The sequence below is a fragment of the Larus michahellis genome, chromosome 21 (genome assembly GCF_964199755.1).
Source record: "Larus michahellis chromosome 21, bLarMic1.1, whole genome shotgun sequence".
Taxonomy (NCBI): domain Eukaryota; kingdom Metazoa; phylum Chordata; class Aves; order Charadriiformes; family Laridae; genus Larus; species Larus michahellis.
Genome location: NC_133916.1, coordinates 7862131 through 7877218, shown reverse-complemented (window position 1 = coordinate 7877218; position 15088 = coordinate 7862131). Strand labels below are relative to the sequence as shown.

Genomic DNA, 15088 nt, shown 5'->3' with positions numbered 1-15088 from the left:
AAAATGTCCTTTTTTATGTACTGCCAGGCAATTGATAGAGCATAGCTGCCAGGCAGCTGTTTTAAGTTCTACCTCTACATAGCAGTACAGCACATTTCCAGCCCCAGGTTTCACAGAAATAAGCCCTCTAGCAATGTTGGGTTTTGCCTTACATTTCTCACTGAAGAGTTGTAAGGTGGTTCTGGATGGTACGGTGTATGTTCCTCCTGGACTGAGCTGCCCTTGGGACAGGAAACTTGGGAGGTGTAAATCTTCTCATTTGTCTTCATGAGATTCTCCAAGAAATCTGAATAAATCATTGGTCTCCTTTTGTGGCGAGAGCAACTTTTCTGTGTAACAGGTATCCTTTGTGAGAGCCAGAGACCATTGTTTCTTGCAAATGTGTGGGTTTGACAAAATAGGTACCAGACTTTGGGAAGAGAAACCTTCTTAAATTCTTGTCTGATTCTGATTTTTCATAGGACTCTATGTATTGGTGGGAGCAGGGGCTCTCATGACCACAGTTGGATTTTTTGGGTGCTGTGGAGCAGCGCGGGAATCTCAGTGCTTAATTGGAGCAGTAAGTAAAAGGTTTCAAGGGCCTGGGCTGTGCAGGAAAATAATTCAAAAGCTTATGCTTTGTGTCATTAGTGGAAAGATCTTTGCTGTCCAAGACATGAAATGTCTTATGTCCTTTTACTGGCTAATCTAGCATCCCTAGCCACCGTGCTATTGCAGAGCTTCCACACATGAAGAAGTTCCGTTGCTTGTCTAATGTGATATACTTCCTGGAATTACCTTCTGTCTTTTCTGAAGCTACCATCTGAGCCACATCTTTGCCATTCCCACCTCTGTTTCCATATTACAACAAATCTGACTTGACACCCTTGTTACAGACCCTGCTTACCAGCTTTCTTTCAGTTACTGTGTGGGCTGCTGAGGCCTGGGCAAGGATGAGGGACTGACTGGCAGTCCATATCAAGCAGAATTGTGCGAAGTATATTAATATGAGATTCTCTTCTTCCTCTGCAGTTCTTTGCTTGCTTGTTGGTGATATTTGCAGCTGAGATTACTGCTGGAGTATTTGCCTTTATAGGCAAGAAAGTGGTAAGTAGCAAGCAACTTCTAATGTAGTAATGGGGCAGCTATGGATTCCAATGCCAACTGACCTACTGTCTGGCTCTTGCATAGGAAAAGTCTCCAGAAGACTCTTCCCAGGAAGACTCTCTGACATTCTTATTTGGAGTCAATGAGAGCTTGTGTTATCACAAGTCCAGAATGGCATGCAGGTCTTGCCCCTCTCTATTAAAGAAAATCTGTAGGTGTGGTTCAACCTTACATCTACAAGGAACATCAAGTAGAACTATACAAGAGGGTATTGCTTGGGAAAAAAGCACTGAATTTCTCCAACTAACAGTGTTTAACCAAAACACAGAATACAGCATATGTACATTTTGACCCACACAGAGTTCCTCTGAATGCCATCAGGCCACAAAACCTATCTTTCCAATCATGGTACCTCAGTTTAGCAGGCATAATTTTCTGCTCTGGAGGTTGATGACACAAGCTGGAAGTCTGCACTGGATTTGGGGTGAGACTTACTTGCCACTCACTTGGAAAGTCTGATTTCTGCAGGCGATACAGGAAGCCCAGAAAATCTATGAAGACATTTATGACGACTATATGAAAAACCCAGTGGGGAAGGTCAACAGCACTATCTATCACTACCACGTGGCCGTGAGTAGTCCTCCTGAGCGTTAATACCTTGCACTACTACTTTACTGTCACGTTGCTCTTTAAAAATCAGAACACCTTGCGCTGAGGTATGAAAGAATAGAACTGAGCATTACTTAAAATGCGGCCAGAGGCTCACAACCTGTTTTCCTGATGGATCTGTCCGAATTCTGATCCCAAATGATCCCTACCTTTTAAAGTGAAAATGCCCAGGCTTTTAAATTTCAGCTGATGCTTCTCGTCTTTGTTGAGCAGAAGACAGGACTGTTATGGCCCTTTTGGATATTAAAATCCAAGAATAAATACTTATAAATGCAGTGAGAGATGGAAAGGTCTGAATCTCTCCGCATTTGTCAGAGAAAAAAATGTGACCCATGTCCCAGGACCTATATTATGGTAGATCCTGTTGCTGTCTGAGCCAAGTAGGTAAAAAACCAAAAGCACGTGTGACTCCGTTCAGGACACCCAAAAATTTAGTGTCTGAATCAGAATTACCACCTGTGACTTCCTGAATCCTATTTGTGTCCATCCTGTATCTACACTGCCTCCCACAGAGATCAAGCCCAAGCTTTGCTGCTCCTTACAGCATTCCCACGTTCTTTAGAAGAAACATTTCACAACCTCAGACCCTTTTGTCCTTCTCCCATAGCTGTTATTTCTGACCCCAAGAGGAATTCCAAGCATTTTGTGGGAGATAGGCAAAAAGGAAAAACAAACCCTCTGAAACACTCTGATTTATTACTGTCTCCAAACCCCGCACTATGTTTTGTCAGAAATAAAGATTCTAGCATGCTCTGGTGTAGCTTTTGTGTGTTGCCCGTAATTCTGTATGCACTATTTGAACTTTCTGCTTTCTACCCTTAACAACTCTGGTTTCCTTGTAAGCCACGGATCTGCTTTTCCAAAATCCACTTGTTTGCTTTGTTATGAGATACGGTGATAAAAATTGCTTCTGGATGTTGCTGTTAATACAAATCTATCTGTTTGCTATGGCTTCAGACAACTGAAACTGATTTTTGAGAATTCTGGCCCACGCAGTTGGAACTCTGCCAGAGGTAGCAGTTAATACAGGGAATAAATTTATTACTTGATCTGTATTGTTTCTTTTTTTTTTAGTTATTTATTGTCTCACTTTCAGTATGAAAGAAGTCTATGGTTTACCCTTCTTTGACTCTTGATCTCTCTCTCTCATTTAGCTCCAATGCTGTGGTAAAGGTAATACGGAACAACAAATGGGATTACCCTGTCCAGAGAATACTCAGAAGGCAAGTGTCCTCTGTTCTGGTTGTTCTAATCACTTTTTCATGTCAATAGTTTAGTAAAATTGGACACATTCTAGAAGTAAAAGAAAGGAAGAACTTCCTTTTTACCTTGCAAATTCCGGCATGAAATTCCATATGAAATGGAGCAGAGTGGAGGCAGAACTAAGTTGGAGATCATACTGAACATGCCCAGCCCACATTTCTGAAGCCTGCTTGTAGCATACCTTGGTAGCTGAGACGATATTACATCATCTGAGAAGAAAAGTGGAAAGGAGGTAGCAGAACAGGAGTCCTAAATGAAAAGCCCCCTGAAAGCTGAATTTTGGCAAGTGCCTGCTTTAATCATGCATGGGGATTCCTGACTAGAAACTCTGTTGGTATTAAGAAGGATACTGTTATTTCTGACATTTGTGGAATCTGCTTGTGAGTACGATGTCAATCTGAAGGGCCAAACATCTTAATTTAGCATGGTCTGTCACATAAAGGGTTTTAAATTTACAGAAAACTGATTGTAAGCAAATGACTTGTATGTGTCAGCCTGTACAGGCAAGACGTCCACATGTCTCACTAGAAAAGGGAATATGCTGTGAAACAAAACACAAGGCATAGATGCAAGAATCAGGACAGTGACTGCAATAATATTTTTCATGTTTATGTGTTGTTTAGTGAGAGCAGCTGACAGAGTCGGTTGGAGTATATTTTTTAGGAGTAAAAATCTTTCCATTTTGTTTTAAATAGAACTGCCTGGTTGAAATCCAGAACATAATTGATGCTAATCTGCATTTAGTTGGAATTGTTGGAATTGCAATTGCTGGCACCACAGTGAGTAAATCCATGTTCTCACTCTCAAATGTATATTTGAGCCCAGTACCCTGCCCCTTACTCAAAGCTTTGTGGAAGGTATTTTGCAGCAGCTGGTGAGATTCCTCAGAGGTGCAGCTACTCTTATCGCTTGCAGTGTGTCTTCTCTCTGGGAATTGCCCACATTGGTGCAAGCACACTTGCGTGACTTTGTTTTACCAGTTTATTTTGTGTCCTTAGACAGTGTCCAAAGTATCCAATGGTAAACTTATTTTGTTGTAATAGTAGGAAAGGGGAGTTCACATGAACCAAACTGAAAAGCAAAAGGCTGTAGCAGCATTTCATCTATTCCAAAACAGCTGCAGGCTGATGCTTTAAGCCCTCTGAGGACCCATTCCTTAGATTTCATAAGGAACAGAGAGTACCTACCCTTTGTATAGAAATGGCTTTCCTGGAAAATGCTGGTTGTACCATTGGTTCAATGTGAAGGATAAACAGGTTTTCCAGGTCACAGATTCCAGTGATCAATACGTATTTTCTTAAAGGAACAGGATTTAAACTGCACAGTTTTCAGAACAGTATTTCTTTCCTCAAAACGTAGCACCTAGTTACAGGCAGCTGTTTATTGAATTATGTCATCAACACGTGGATAACATTTCTTACAGTCCACCTTCTCCCACAAGTGTGCATTGCTGCATTCCCAAGGTCTGCTCCTTCATGACAGAGCTGTGACCAATAGATGTCACCCTGCTGCAAGAATATAGCAGGAGCAGGCAGTCTGTATCAAACACAGGCTTTAACAGAAAGCATTTTCCACCATGCGTGTCCCATGACTTCCTTCAGATTCAGAAACCCGCAGCAGTCTGAAGAACTATGAGGAGCCAGAATATTAGTAAAGAAATACCCCTTTTAGCTGCTCTGAAGAGCAGGAGGTTCGTGGACTTATGCGGGCACTTAGGAGCAGATGAAAGGTTTATGTATGTAATAGAAACTGTGTCATGGGTAAAGGGGATTAAAGAATCCTATGATTTTTATAAAACATGAACGTGTACTCAAAAATACAGCAAAGCACTATGGGTGGGACAGAATTCCAATAACCTCTCTGCTCAACAAGGATACACTAGAAATATGAACATCTCTTCTATGGCATCCCACCTCAGATATAGCAGAAGTTAAGAAGCTATAACCTCTTAAGCAGCAGAAACACGTCTGTACATTTTTCTGTGCTTGTTTCTGACACTTCATGGGGTATGACTGGTCACCTGTCTCCTCTTCCTTAGGGAGGTGTGTGGGGAGGGGATATGAACTCAGTGGTTTAACTGCCGGATAGTATTGCTCATCTCCCATCATTAGCAATGAAGCATCAGGAGGTAGCTGCTAACTGCTTTGGAGGATCAGCCTGTGGCAAAAAAGAAATTTCTGGAGACTCTGGCAATACCAACTGTTCTCTGCTTTTAACATTCCCTCTAGTTAACTAATTCCCTATCACGAACCGAGTTTTATATTCAATGCATAATCTTGGTCTTGACTAGTATCTGTTAAAAACATAGCTTTCTCTGTAAAACCGCAATTCTCAGCACCAGTTCCAGAGACCTGGTTGCTCTGGGATCATTCTCTGCTCTTATTCAAATGCGTATACAATATTTCATGTAGAAGCATTCTGAAACTGAGAACCTTTTGGTGCAATACTAGGCATAATACCAGTCATCGCAATTATTGATGTCAGTGAAATCTGTGTCAATAATATTAACGGTTGGGGTTACTATGCTGGCCTTAACATTTAGAACAAAGAACAGTGAAACTAGTGTAAGCAGATTAAACCTTGGCTTTGAGTATCAGTGAAATGTCTTTTATGTTAATTGTCTGATGTCTCGGGGTTTGTAGATGGAAGCAGTCACTTGCTACGCTTCCATAAGAACCTTCAGATTGTTCTGATATGCAGACTATTTTCAGATTGTTCTGATATGCAGACTATTTTATAACTGTTTTGTAAGTGGATCCCTAAATTGGTTCCCTTCTCTTCTAGATCTTTGGCATGATATTCAGCATGGTTCTGTGCTGTGCGATCCGTAACACAAGAGACATGATCTAAAACTTTCACTGCACAACTATGTCCCAGGATTTCCAGACTAAGCTTCACAAGAAGTGCTCTTCTACCCAATTTAATAACTGTAATGCATTTTAATTAGTGTTTTAACATACTGAGAGGAAAATATCCCATTAGGTGAGCAGGTGAATTGTATTAGTTACAGTAAAACAAAAGTGAACAAAAAAGGGTTTTAAAATGTCCTTTTTAATGAAAAAAAAAAGCAAAGGTACATCTAACACTAATTTGATTTTTAATGTTTGTGTATGTGCAATTATGAGTTTATACATCTGTAGACATGCAGATAAGCACATGCATATCTCTCCTTACAAATATATGCACATGAGCAGGTATCTGTATATGCAGTACCTTGTTTAGGTAAGTATGTGCAAATGGAATATGTTGTGTGTGCATGTTTGCATGCATATTCTTCCAGAGTCTCACTATGCAAGAATGTACACACACCCATAGGTATACAGTGCTTGAAACCCTTTCATATCGAGCCCCTGTTTACAAAGAGTTAGTAGAGGAACACATGCCATTTTAAAAAGTAAGACCCATGATCCATTTTGTAACTGTTCTTTCCAAAGCCCAAACAGAGTAGAATTAATAAAATTGGACTTTATTTAATGCCTCAGGGCCTGCTCTAGCAAACTTTAATTTATGTGAGTAGACCCATTGACTTCACTGTCATGCAGGGACTATTTTTTTTTTTTTTTTAGGACTGAACCCTTCATGCAAAGGCAGAAAGCTCTGGGGGAGGAAACATGTCCAAGGAGATCCAGGCTAAGGGAAGAGGGGGAAAGAGGTGGGAAGATGGCAGTTATTTGTGAGCAATTGCAGGGCAAAGCATGCTCAAGCTTCCCAAGCTAGCCTGAGACACACACACACAAAAATCTATGAGTTAAAGGGGCCACTAAAATCTTTATTCAGAAGTCCCTTTATCCTGCAACACTCTATATGGTATATGTGCTGGCGCAGGAGTGGAGCCGATATCCAGAAGAGCAGCAGCTTTGTCAGATACTCTGTAGAATCTAACTGGCATGCGGAAGCCAACCAAAGAGTGAAAATGGTCAGGGAACGACACGCAGCACTTTAATATCCTCTGTTTCTGCTTCTGTGACTATCACAGCTTCTATGGGGCTCTTACCTCAACCTCTCACCCTTTCTTGTGGGTGTAAGGCAGGAAAGAAAGACAGGACGTTTTTAGAGCCATAAAGTAAATTTTCTTACTGGCACCTTTAGATTGCATGTCAAGTATAAAAATTACACTGTGTGCTTGAAATACCTCAGGGCTTGCGTTTACATAGTTTGTTTCTATATTTTTATTTTTCTATTTGTCATATTTATTCATAAGAGAATGTTCTTTTTAAAGCAGCCTAGAAGGGAGAAAGATTGTCCCCAGAAGGGGAAAATAAATTACATCAAAGGCTCAGAATCTCTTAATTTTTGGCTTACTCGAGATAATTCACCATTTCAGAGAACAGCTTTTTGCTAACAAAATCCACGCAGCAGCTCTGTCTCTCTGATGATCACTAGTTCAGATTTCTGATGCAGTTGTTCCATACATGATGGGGAAAAGTTCAGCTCATTGAAATGGTCCCTGATGTCTAACAGGACTTGGCATTTACCATTTATGGGGTCTTTATTCCACTGAAATGGAAATGGGATTTCAGAAAACGTGTGCATTCTAGTGCACGTGTTTGTGTGGAATATACATCCCTCGGGATACTTATCTCACGTTTCCCACAGAAGGACCAACTCCCATGGCTTTTCTGTTAATTCAGGATTGGAAATAGTGTTGCTGTTTCATGTGTCCGATTTAATTGACACATCTTGCTGTCTTTTACATAGATCTTTCTTCAAATTGTTCAACCACGAACTGAGACACTGAGACAGCTGTGCACTAAATGCTGGGTATGCAGCTACCAACTGAGCATTTTCTGGGCCTAGCTTCAGGCACCCAGCTGACAGGGAGACACTATATCGCACGCCAAAGAAGAGTTAGGCTTGTATCACTGTTCACAGCTGATTAGCTATGGATGCCGTGTAAAAGTAGGGCCTGGGACCTTATTTTGCAAACATCAGACCAGAAAATGGTCCCCCATGTGCTGTCTGCTCCTAGGAAAGGCTCAACTGGGAGAATGACACTGGCAACAAATCCCCGAGGGTCTCAAGCTGACATGAAGAAAGTAAGTTTCTCACAGCAAACTGACACAGGCAAAGCAGCTTCCTGGATCCCAGGTACACTTGAAACTGTCCCTACAACTGGTTCTGCTCTAAACAGATAATGGGATAGTGTGCAACTGGGGTGTTTTCTCACCGGCTAATACCGGCAGAAAGAAGAAACCTGTGCATAGTGTCATTTTTGCCATTCAGAGCAAGATAGCTTTCCATGAAAACCAGTAAAAATAGCACAATAGGGAAGACAGTGGTCCAGGTTCCAAGATTATTGCCCTACAGGGACAGAAGTTAGGTTCAAATAAAGCTATTTCTTTCTGTTACACCCCCTTGTAATAACAACGTTTTAATTATTTTAAACACATCTAAATATAATTGGTTTTAATTCCTCAAATTTGTAGCACCAGAATGTAGTGATAGGACCAGAGTTTACTACTTTATTTGTTTACTGCTTCTTCAGTAAGCTGGAAGATGCCCACTCCTGCTATTGAGATGCACTGAATTAAAAGGCAGCTTGCAGAAACTTCTGTGGCTTCCCCAGTGCCCCACTCCCCCAGAAGTACAAAAACATCTAAGTGCTTTATGCAAACAGGGAAGAGTGGTACAAAGAAACCTTCTATAAGTTCAGACTTGAACAACCTAACTTTCTGCTGAAGCATTTTGGGTTTGTGTTTGTTTTTTTTTTTAATCCTCTGAACAGTGCATTTGTTTTTCTGAGCGTAACTACTGCTTATACTCTAGAGTTTACTACTATTTAGGTATAGGGGATACCTGCACTTGCATATCAGAAACAGAGTAATACCAGTTATTGGTTTAGTTCTCTAAGTTATTGGTACAATTTAAGCTGGAAATCAACATGTTATGCATCTACTAGTGCCTGTAACGGAATCCAGAGATACAGCCTCTTTTGTTGTTTCCTGCTGTTGTCTGCTGTTGTGAAGTGCATAATATATTTGCAGTTGTCTGTGCATCTTAGTAACTGGAAGTCTTCTGTAACTCATTAAGGGACAGAAAATACAGCTGTTCTTTCCCTGTCAAAGCTGTAAGAATTCGATCCTGTTGCTTTTAGATCGTAGCTAGTTAACAACTCCAGTTTCCACTGACTAGCTTGAGCAGCCCTTTTTAAAATGTTCAAATGTCACAGGCAGGGTTATGGCTATCAAAACTGGATATATAGTGCCCACAGTTTATTGTGCTGCTGCTCTTTCATTTCAGCTCCTGAAAGTGCAAAATCTTTGATTTTTGTCAGCAGTACAAAATAATTTCCAAGCAACTACACCATATGCCTTCAATAAGAAAGATTTTTAAAGCAAACTAAATCCAAAACAGTATCTAAACTTCCTCAAATACAGTTCACACTCCAGAGTTGCATGCCAGGATTTAATTAACAAACTCCAATGCTTGTATGCACCAGATACATAGACATATAACTGCCATATAAGTCAGCAGAAGTACCCATTTAGCCCTGTCCCTTGTACCTGTTTCAGAAGAAAGTAACAAAAGATCAAATCCCTCCAGGTGATAATTCTGAAAGCACATTTCTCACGTTTTCTTCTACTGTCAAACCATTTGCTCTAAAGCATAAAGATGTAAATTGTTGATGCCCTTATTACATCTCTAGACATCATTATTCACATTTCCCTTGTCTAATTTTTGTAAGTAACTGACTTTAGTGGCAGCTTCATTTGTTACAGGAAAACATCAACCAGTTTTGATGTCTTGCAGAGATTGCACAGGAGCTGATGAAGCACAGCCCTGTAATATACCTACAATGAAGTTTCATATTTCACTTTTCTTCATACTGAAAGCGATAGTTTTATAGCAAAATAAATTTCATAGAATCATACAATACTAGGTCCAACCTTTCATGGCAAAAGCGCAGTCTAGACAAGATGGTGCAGCACCCTGCCCAGCTGAATCCTTAAAGTGTCCAGTGGTGGGGAATCCACCACTTCCCTGGGGAGATTATTCCTGTGGCCGATTGTTCTCATTGTGAAAAATTTTCCTTTTGAGTCCAGTCGGAGTCTCCCCTGCAGTAACTTGTTAACCCATTACCCCTCATCTTTTCCATCTGACTGCTTGTAAAAAGGGAGTCTCTGTCTTCTTTGTCGTCACCCTTTAAATACTGGAACATGGTGATAAGGTCTCCCCTTTCATATATATATTTTGTATGTATTGAAAAAGAAACTAAGTTATCTTAAGCCTTCAAATGCTGTATTTTACAGCCTTTGGAGGCTACTGATTAATAGCGTGGGAGGCTGGTCACAGAAAACGTACATAAGTAAAGCTTTTCAATCTTACTTCTTCCTCTCTAATGGTGCTCCAGACACTGGGTTCTCCAAAACACAAACCACTTCCAATATAACATATTTGTTTCTATACCACGAATTCTGATTTTGGACAGAAATGGCGTATCGGTTTGTGCTGCAAAGTCTGTAGCAGAGTTACCTCTACAGCAGCTTTCTTTGCAAGGAAAAAAAACCCAAATTACCCTGTTGCTGAATCAGCTTTCACTTCCCTTTCGTCTAACGTGTTCTGAAGTGGCGTTTTATCACCTTTTCTGTCTTGAATTTAAAACAACTTTCTAATAAAAATAACCCGAAATAAGCGACTACCGGCGAGACCTGGTCTCTGTGCCTTCCCCCGTCCCCCCACGCGCTCCGCGACGCGCCCCCCCCCCGCCCCAGGCCACACGCCGGCCGGACCGACGGGCGCTCCCGCCGCGGCAGCGCTTGCCCTCGCCTCACCTCCTGGCGCTCCGGACACCCGCTGGTCACCGGCCCGGGCGGTCACCCGGCGGCGGCGGCGCCAGCAGAGGCCCGCGGGTTGGCCAGCCGACCGCCCGGCGAGGGGTTCCTCCGGCCGGGCGCGAGCGCAGGCTGCGGGCCGGCTCTGCCCAGAGCTCGCCCGTCACCCTCGGCGGTGCGATCTCCCTGGCGCCGGGCCGCGGGCTCTGGCTGACAGAGCAGGCCTCGGCCGGCGAAGGGAGGAGAGGGAAGGGGAGCGCGACCCCGTACCGCGACCGGACCTGGCGGCCGCCGCCGCCTGCCCATGACTCGCCTCAGGGACGCGCGCGGCGGAGCGGCCCCGCCCAGCGGGGAGGGGCAGCGGGCGGGGCTCGCCCCGCATTGGCCACCGGCGCGCGGGCGGTGCCTTGCCTGGCGGAGAGGCGGGAGGGCGGTGGCCGAGGCGGGGCGCCGCCGGGTCCCAGCGCCCGCCGCTCAGGGCGGCCACCCCGCCCGAGGATGCGTCGGGGCCGCGCGGCGGCTCGGTAGGGGCCGGTCAGCGCTGGCTCCGCGCGCGGGGCGGGCCCCGGCTCCGCCCCCTCCGGCCGCTCCCCCGGGGTGGTCGCGGGCCCGCCCCGCCCGACGGAAGGACCGCGCGGCGGCGCCCCCTGGCGGCTGGGCGGTGCTGCCGCGGTCGGTCCGGCCCGGGGCAGGCGGGCGCGGGCAGCGGGTGCGTTCTCCTTCCCCGGTTTCAGGTGTTAGCTCGTCTGGGACTGCGCTTCTCCAAACCGACCGCAGCGTGGCGACCGCCGGGCGCCGCCGGCAGGAGTCGTCGGGGGCGGCTGCTCCGACCCCGGGCCCCCCAGGCCTTGGTGCGGCAGCGGCGGCGGGGCGAGGCCCGGGCCGTTGTGTGTGAGGGGCGGTGAGAGGGAGACCCGGCTCTCAAGCCTCTCACAGGTAAGAGAGGCCGCAGAAATGCCAGTACCGAAGAGGAGGCGTCCAAAGGACAGATTTGCCTCAGGGTGGGTTCTGAGAGACCAGGGGCCCCCCACAAGCCCGCTCTGTGTTCCAGGCGCCCATGTTTTCTGTTACTTCCTCGCCAGAATTAAGATGTTGAGAAGAGGTAAGATGTTAGGATTCTCTGCAAATCCATTGCTTAGTTGTGTGAAAAGGCATATTAAGATAAAGTAAATGCAAACAAACACCTGACCCTGAGGAATCATCACCTCGACAGATTGCTGTCACTGGACCTGAGGGTCTTGAACACATATTTGTGCTCCAAGGGCACATAAATATGTATTTAAGTAGATGCATTAACACAACCCAAATGTCTTAGTTTCGATTTTTCTCAAGTGTAAAAGGATTCATGTTAGTGATTTTCCACAGGTGTTAACCATAAAAGTAGACTGCTGTTTTTTGCATGCATATCTTCATACTGAAGATAAATCTGTCAGTCTCAGGCGTAAGGGAGCATTACAGTAGTTTTGCAGTGGTGCTTATTACTGTGAGTAGGCCTAGTTCCCTTTTTTATTTTGCTAAGTGCAAGTGCTGCTTAATAGTAAGCTGACTTAAATTTTACTGTGCTTAATATCCTTTTTTAAAGGGTCAGGCACCTTCAGAAGTCACTATCTGATCTTCAAGCTGAACATTTTGTTTCTTTGCCATTTACTAGGTAAAATAATTGCTGCTTTGTTGGATAAATACCTACTTCCCAATTTTTTCCTATCATTCTCTATGCTCTTCACAAACTAGAGAGCAGCAATTCACGTTGCAGCTATTTGCTGAGAACTTGTGAGTCCATAGCGCTTTTGCGTGCTATCACGACAGGGTTTTTACAGTTGTGTTGGGGACTTCACCAGAATCTCTTTTGTAACTTAATTGAAACGAGCCTCTCTTGGTCCAACAGTTGTAGAATTAGTCTTGTATATATCTAGCCATACCAGGATTATTTAAACCATAGGTGTAAGGGACATATCTTAAAGAAGTAGGGCACCTACTGTTCCTGCAAAATCCTCTGGATTTTCTATTAATTTTAAACAGTGATTTTTGAGAATTTAAATTTTCAAACCTTGCTTGCGAAGGCATTTCTTTATCACCAAATTATGCATATGACAATTACAGTTCATGCCGTGTGTAGAGTCCGTGACAAGCACACAAATGCTGTCAGCTTATTATTGCAGTTGTCCTGGACAAAGCTTTTGCTGTTTCACAGAATGGTTGAGGTTGGAAAGAACCTCTGGAGGTCATCTTGTCCAACCCCCCTGCTCAAGGAGGGCCACCTAGTAGATTCCCTTAGTCTTTCATGAAGGCTTTGCTGCAGCTGAAACAAAATAAAGGTGTTTGGAATAGAGTATCAGATTCCAGGAACACTCATGAAAACTGCAAAATTGAAAGCAAGATTTTTCTAAGAAAATTAAATTTCCTATTTGTATCCTGTGAATTCTGGTTCCTTTATTTACTATTTCAAGGAAAGTGTGAATGGAATATCTAATTTCTTGGGAGGTAGAGTCATATTTCTAAAAATGAATTTGCATAAACAGAAAAAATATATCTTGCATCTCAGTAGTATTTTTAGGTATTGAGGTTAATTTGACATTGGTAACAAGAGAATGCTGTTAAACTGACAGGAGATTACTGTTTAAGGCACTTCTTTGCCAGGGATGGGAACATTTCTTTTCTAATCTTCTAGATCATTCATGTTTTGTATACGTCACAGTTTTGATTTTCAGCTTGATTAAATTTTTCTAAGTACTTCGATTCACCTTTATGGCCTTTCTGAATGTAATATTTAACTTAAAAATGGAAGCTGGTAGAATTTTTTAAAAATGAGCAGTAGTGAGTTTACAACACAGTACGTAGTATTAACTAGGAATCTGATAGTTTTCCACACATCGACAATTTCTTGTTTGTCATTATATGCTTTGCATTTTAATCTGAGTAAACTTTGGTAATCAGGTTAAAAATTCGTCTTGTTGGTCAGAAAAGATGTTTCTTTTCTTGTAACTGATGCAATACAGTGTAGGATTAGAGCTGGGTAATGAATATATCAGGAGGCTGAAATTACTGTTCAGACTTTGCTCCTGTGCATGAGAATAAGGTTACATGCGTGGCAAACTAGATTATTTTGTCTTTATGATTCCTGCTGCAAAAGAAGGATAATATTACCATTTCATAAAATTTTCTCCCCCTATGTGAGAAAGGGCTAATTCTATGTAAAGAGATCATCATAGGACATCGGTGCTGAAACATGCCAGGTCATTATCACCTTTCCCATGGAGATGTTGAAAATTCAGTTACAGGATGCTAGAAGAGTGGGCAATTGTATATTTATTTATCATCTTCATAGAGTACATGTTTGGTTTGAGTGTCTATTTCTAAATATTATTTATTTGATGTTTCTGCTAAAAATTAACTTTTACACTTTTATGCAAAACTTTAGGCTCAAAGCATTATGGCAGTTGGCATTGTTTCAGGTTGTACCTTTGATTGCTTGAGGGCTGTATTCAATGTAGGTCATTTTTTATACATAGCACGTGGATCCTGGAAGGGAGGGCAGGGAGGCAGAGAGAACTCTTGAGATGAGAAAGGGTGGAGAGTGGGCCATCGATGTCTTCAGTGCTACCTCTGAGAGGTACAGATTAATAACCACTACTTTTCATGAGAAATTGCATGAGTGAATAGAGATACTGCTATGGATGGTGGCAAGAACATCAAATATTCCAGCGTCATCCTTAATGAGGGATGAGGAAGAGCAAGAACTGGATTTTCAGGAGAAAACATAAGGAAATAAGTTACTTGCTGCTTCATTTCAGCATCGCAGTACCTTTTGAGTAAGGTCTGCTGTTCAATACCTAGTTGAAAGTTTGTAGGTATCACCCCACTGCTGACTAAAGTGTGTAATGTCAAACCTGCTGTGCTCAGTAGAAGAATGGCCCATTCTTAGCAATTGGGTTCGTGCACACAGAGGCCATTAAAAGACTTCAGAAGAGTCTTAGGGTCACCTTGCCAAGACAGGACATTTCTTATTTTTTCTTTTTAATACTTTTAATCTGTTAACTATGGAATGTTATATAAACTTAACGTAGGCTTACCTTAGGACTGTTCCTTTTTCTGTCATCTACTTTCCTTTGTTTGCATACTGAATAGTATAGACTATAAAATTAAAAAAAAAAAAACCAAACCAAAAACCTGCCCTATTGTTTTTTTCTAACTGGTTCTGCAGTTGTAGTAAGAGAGGCTTACTCCAGCAGTGCAGGCATGAAGGAGTATGCGTAAGGAACACAGTGGTGATGGACAAGAGTGGTGATGACCTGTAGTAA

General features: G+C 42.8%; 1 protein-coding gene and 1 long non-coding RNA gene across 6 annotated transcripts in view; one reads left to right on the top strand and one right to left on the bottom strand.

Moving 5' to 3' along the window:
• Nucleotides 1–11134, bottom strand: part of LOC141733732 (uncharacterized) — a 141687-nt gene extending 130553 nt beyond the window's left edge. The window contains exon 1 of the long non-coding RNA XR_012584378.1: nucleotides 10791–11134. This is a non-coding gene — a long non-coding RNA (uncharacterized LOC141733732). The remainder of the gene's footprint in view (nucleotides 1–10790) is intronic.
• The window catches only part of TSPAN2 (tetraspanin 2), a 49992-nt gene that overhangs the window by 15277 nt on the left and 19627 nt on the right, over nucleotides 1–15088 (top strand). For 2 of the 5 annotated variants that reach the window (XR_012584377.1, XR_012584376.1), the window contains exons 3-7: nucleotides 462–559; nucleotides 1012–1086; nucleotides 1615–1716; nucleotides 2910–2978; nucleotides 3714–3797. Coding sequence is in view for 3 of the 5 variants with exons in the window: in XM_074564514.1 (XP_074420615.1) it covers nucleotides 462–559; nucleotides 1012–1086; nucleotides 1615–1716; nucleotides 2910–2978; nucleotides 3714–3896 (527 nt within the window). In the remaining 2 variants the exon portion in view is untranslated. Of the gene's footprint in view, nucleotides 1–461; nucleotides 560–1011; nucleotides 1087–1614; nucleotides 1717–2909; nucleotides 2979–3713; nucleotides 4892–5056; nucleotides 5616–5802; nucleotides 10651–15088 lie in introns of those variants that run through there. The other 3 variants (XM_074564515.1, XM_074564516.1, XM_074564514.1) reach the window with 3 other exon arrangements.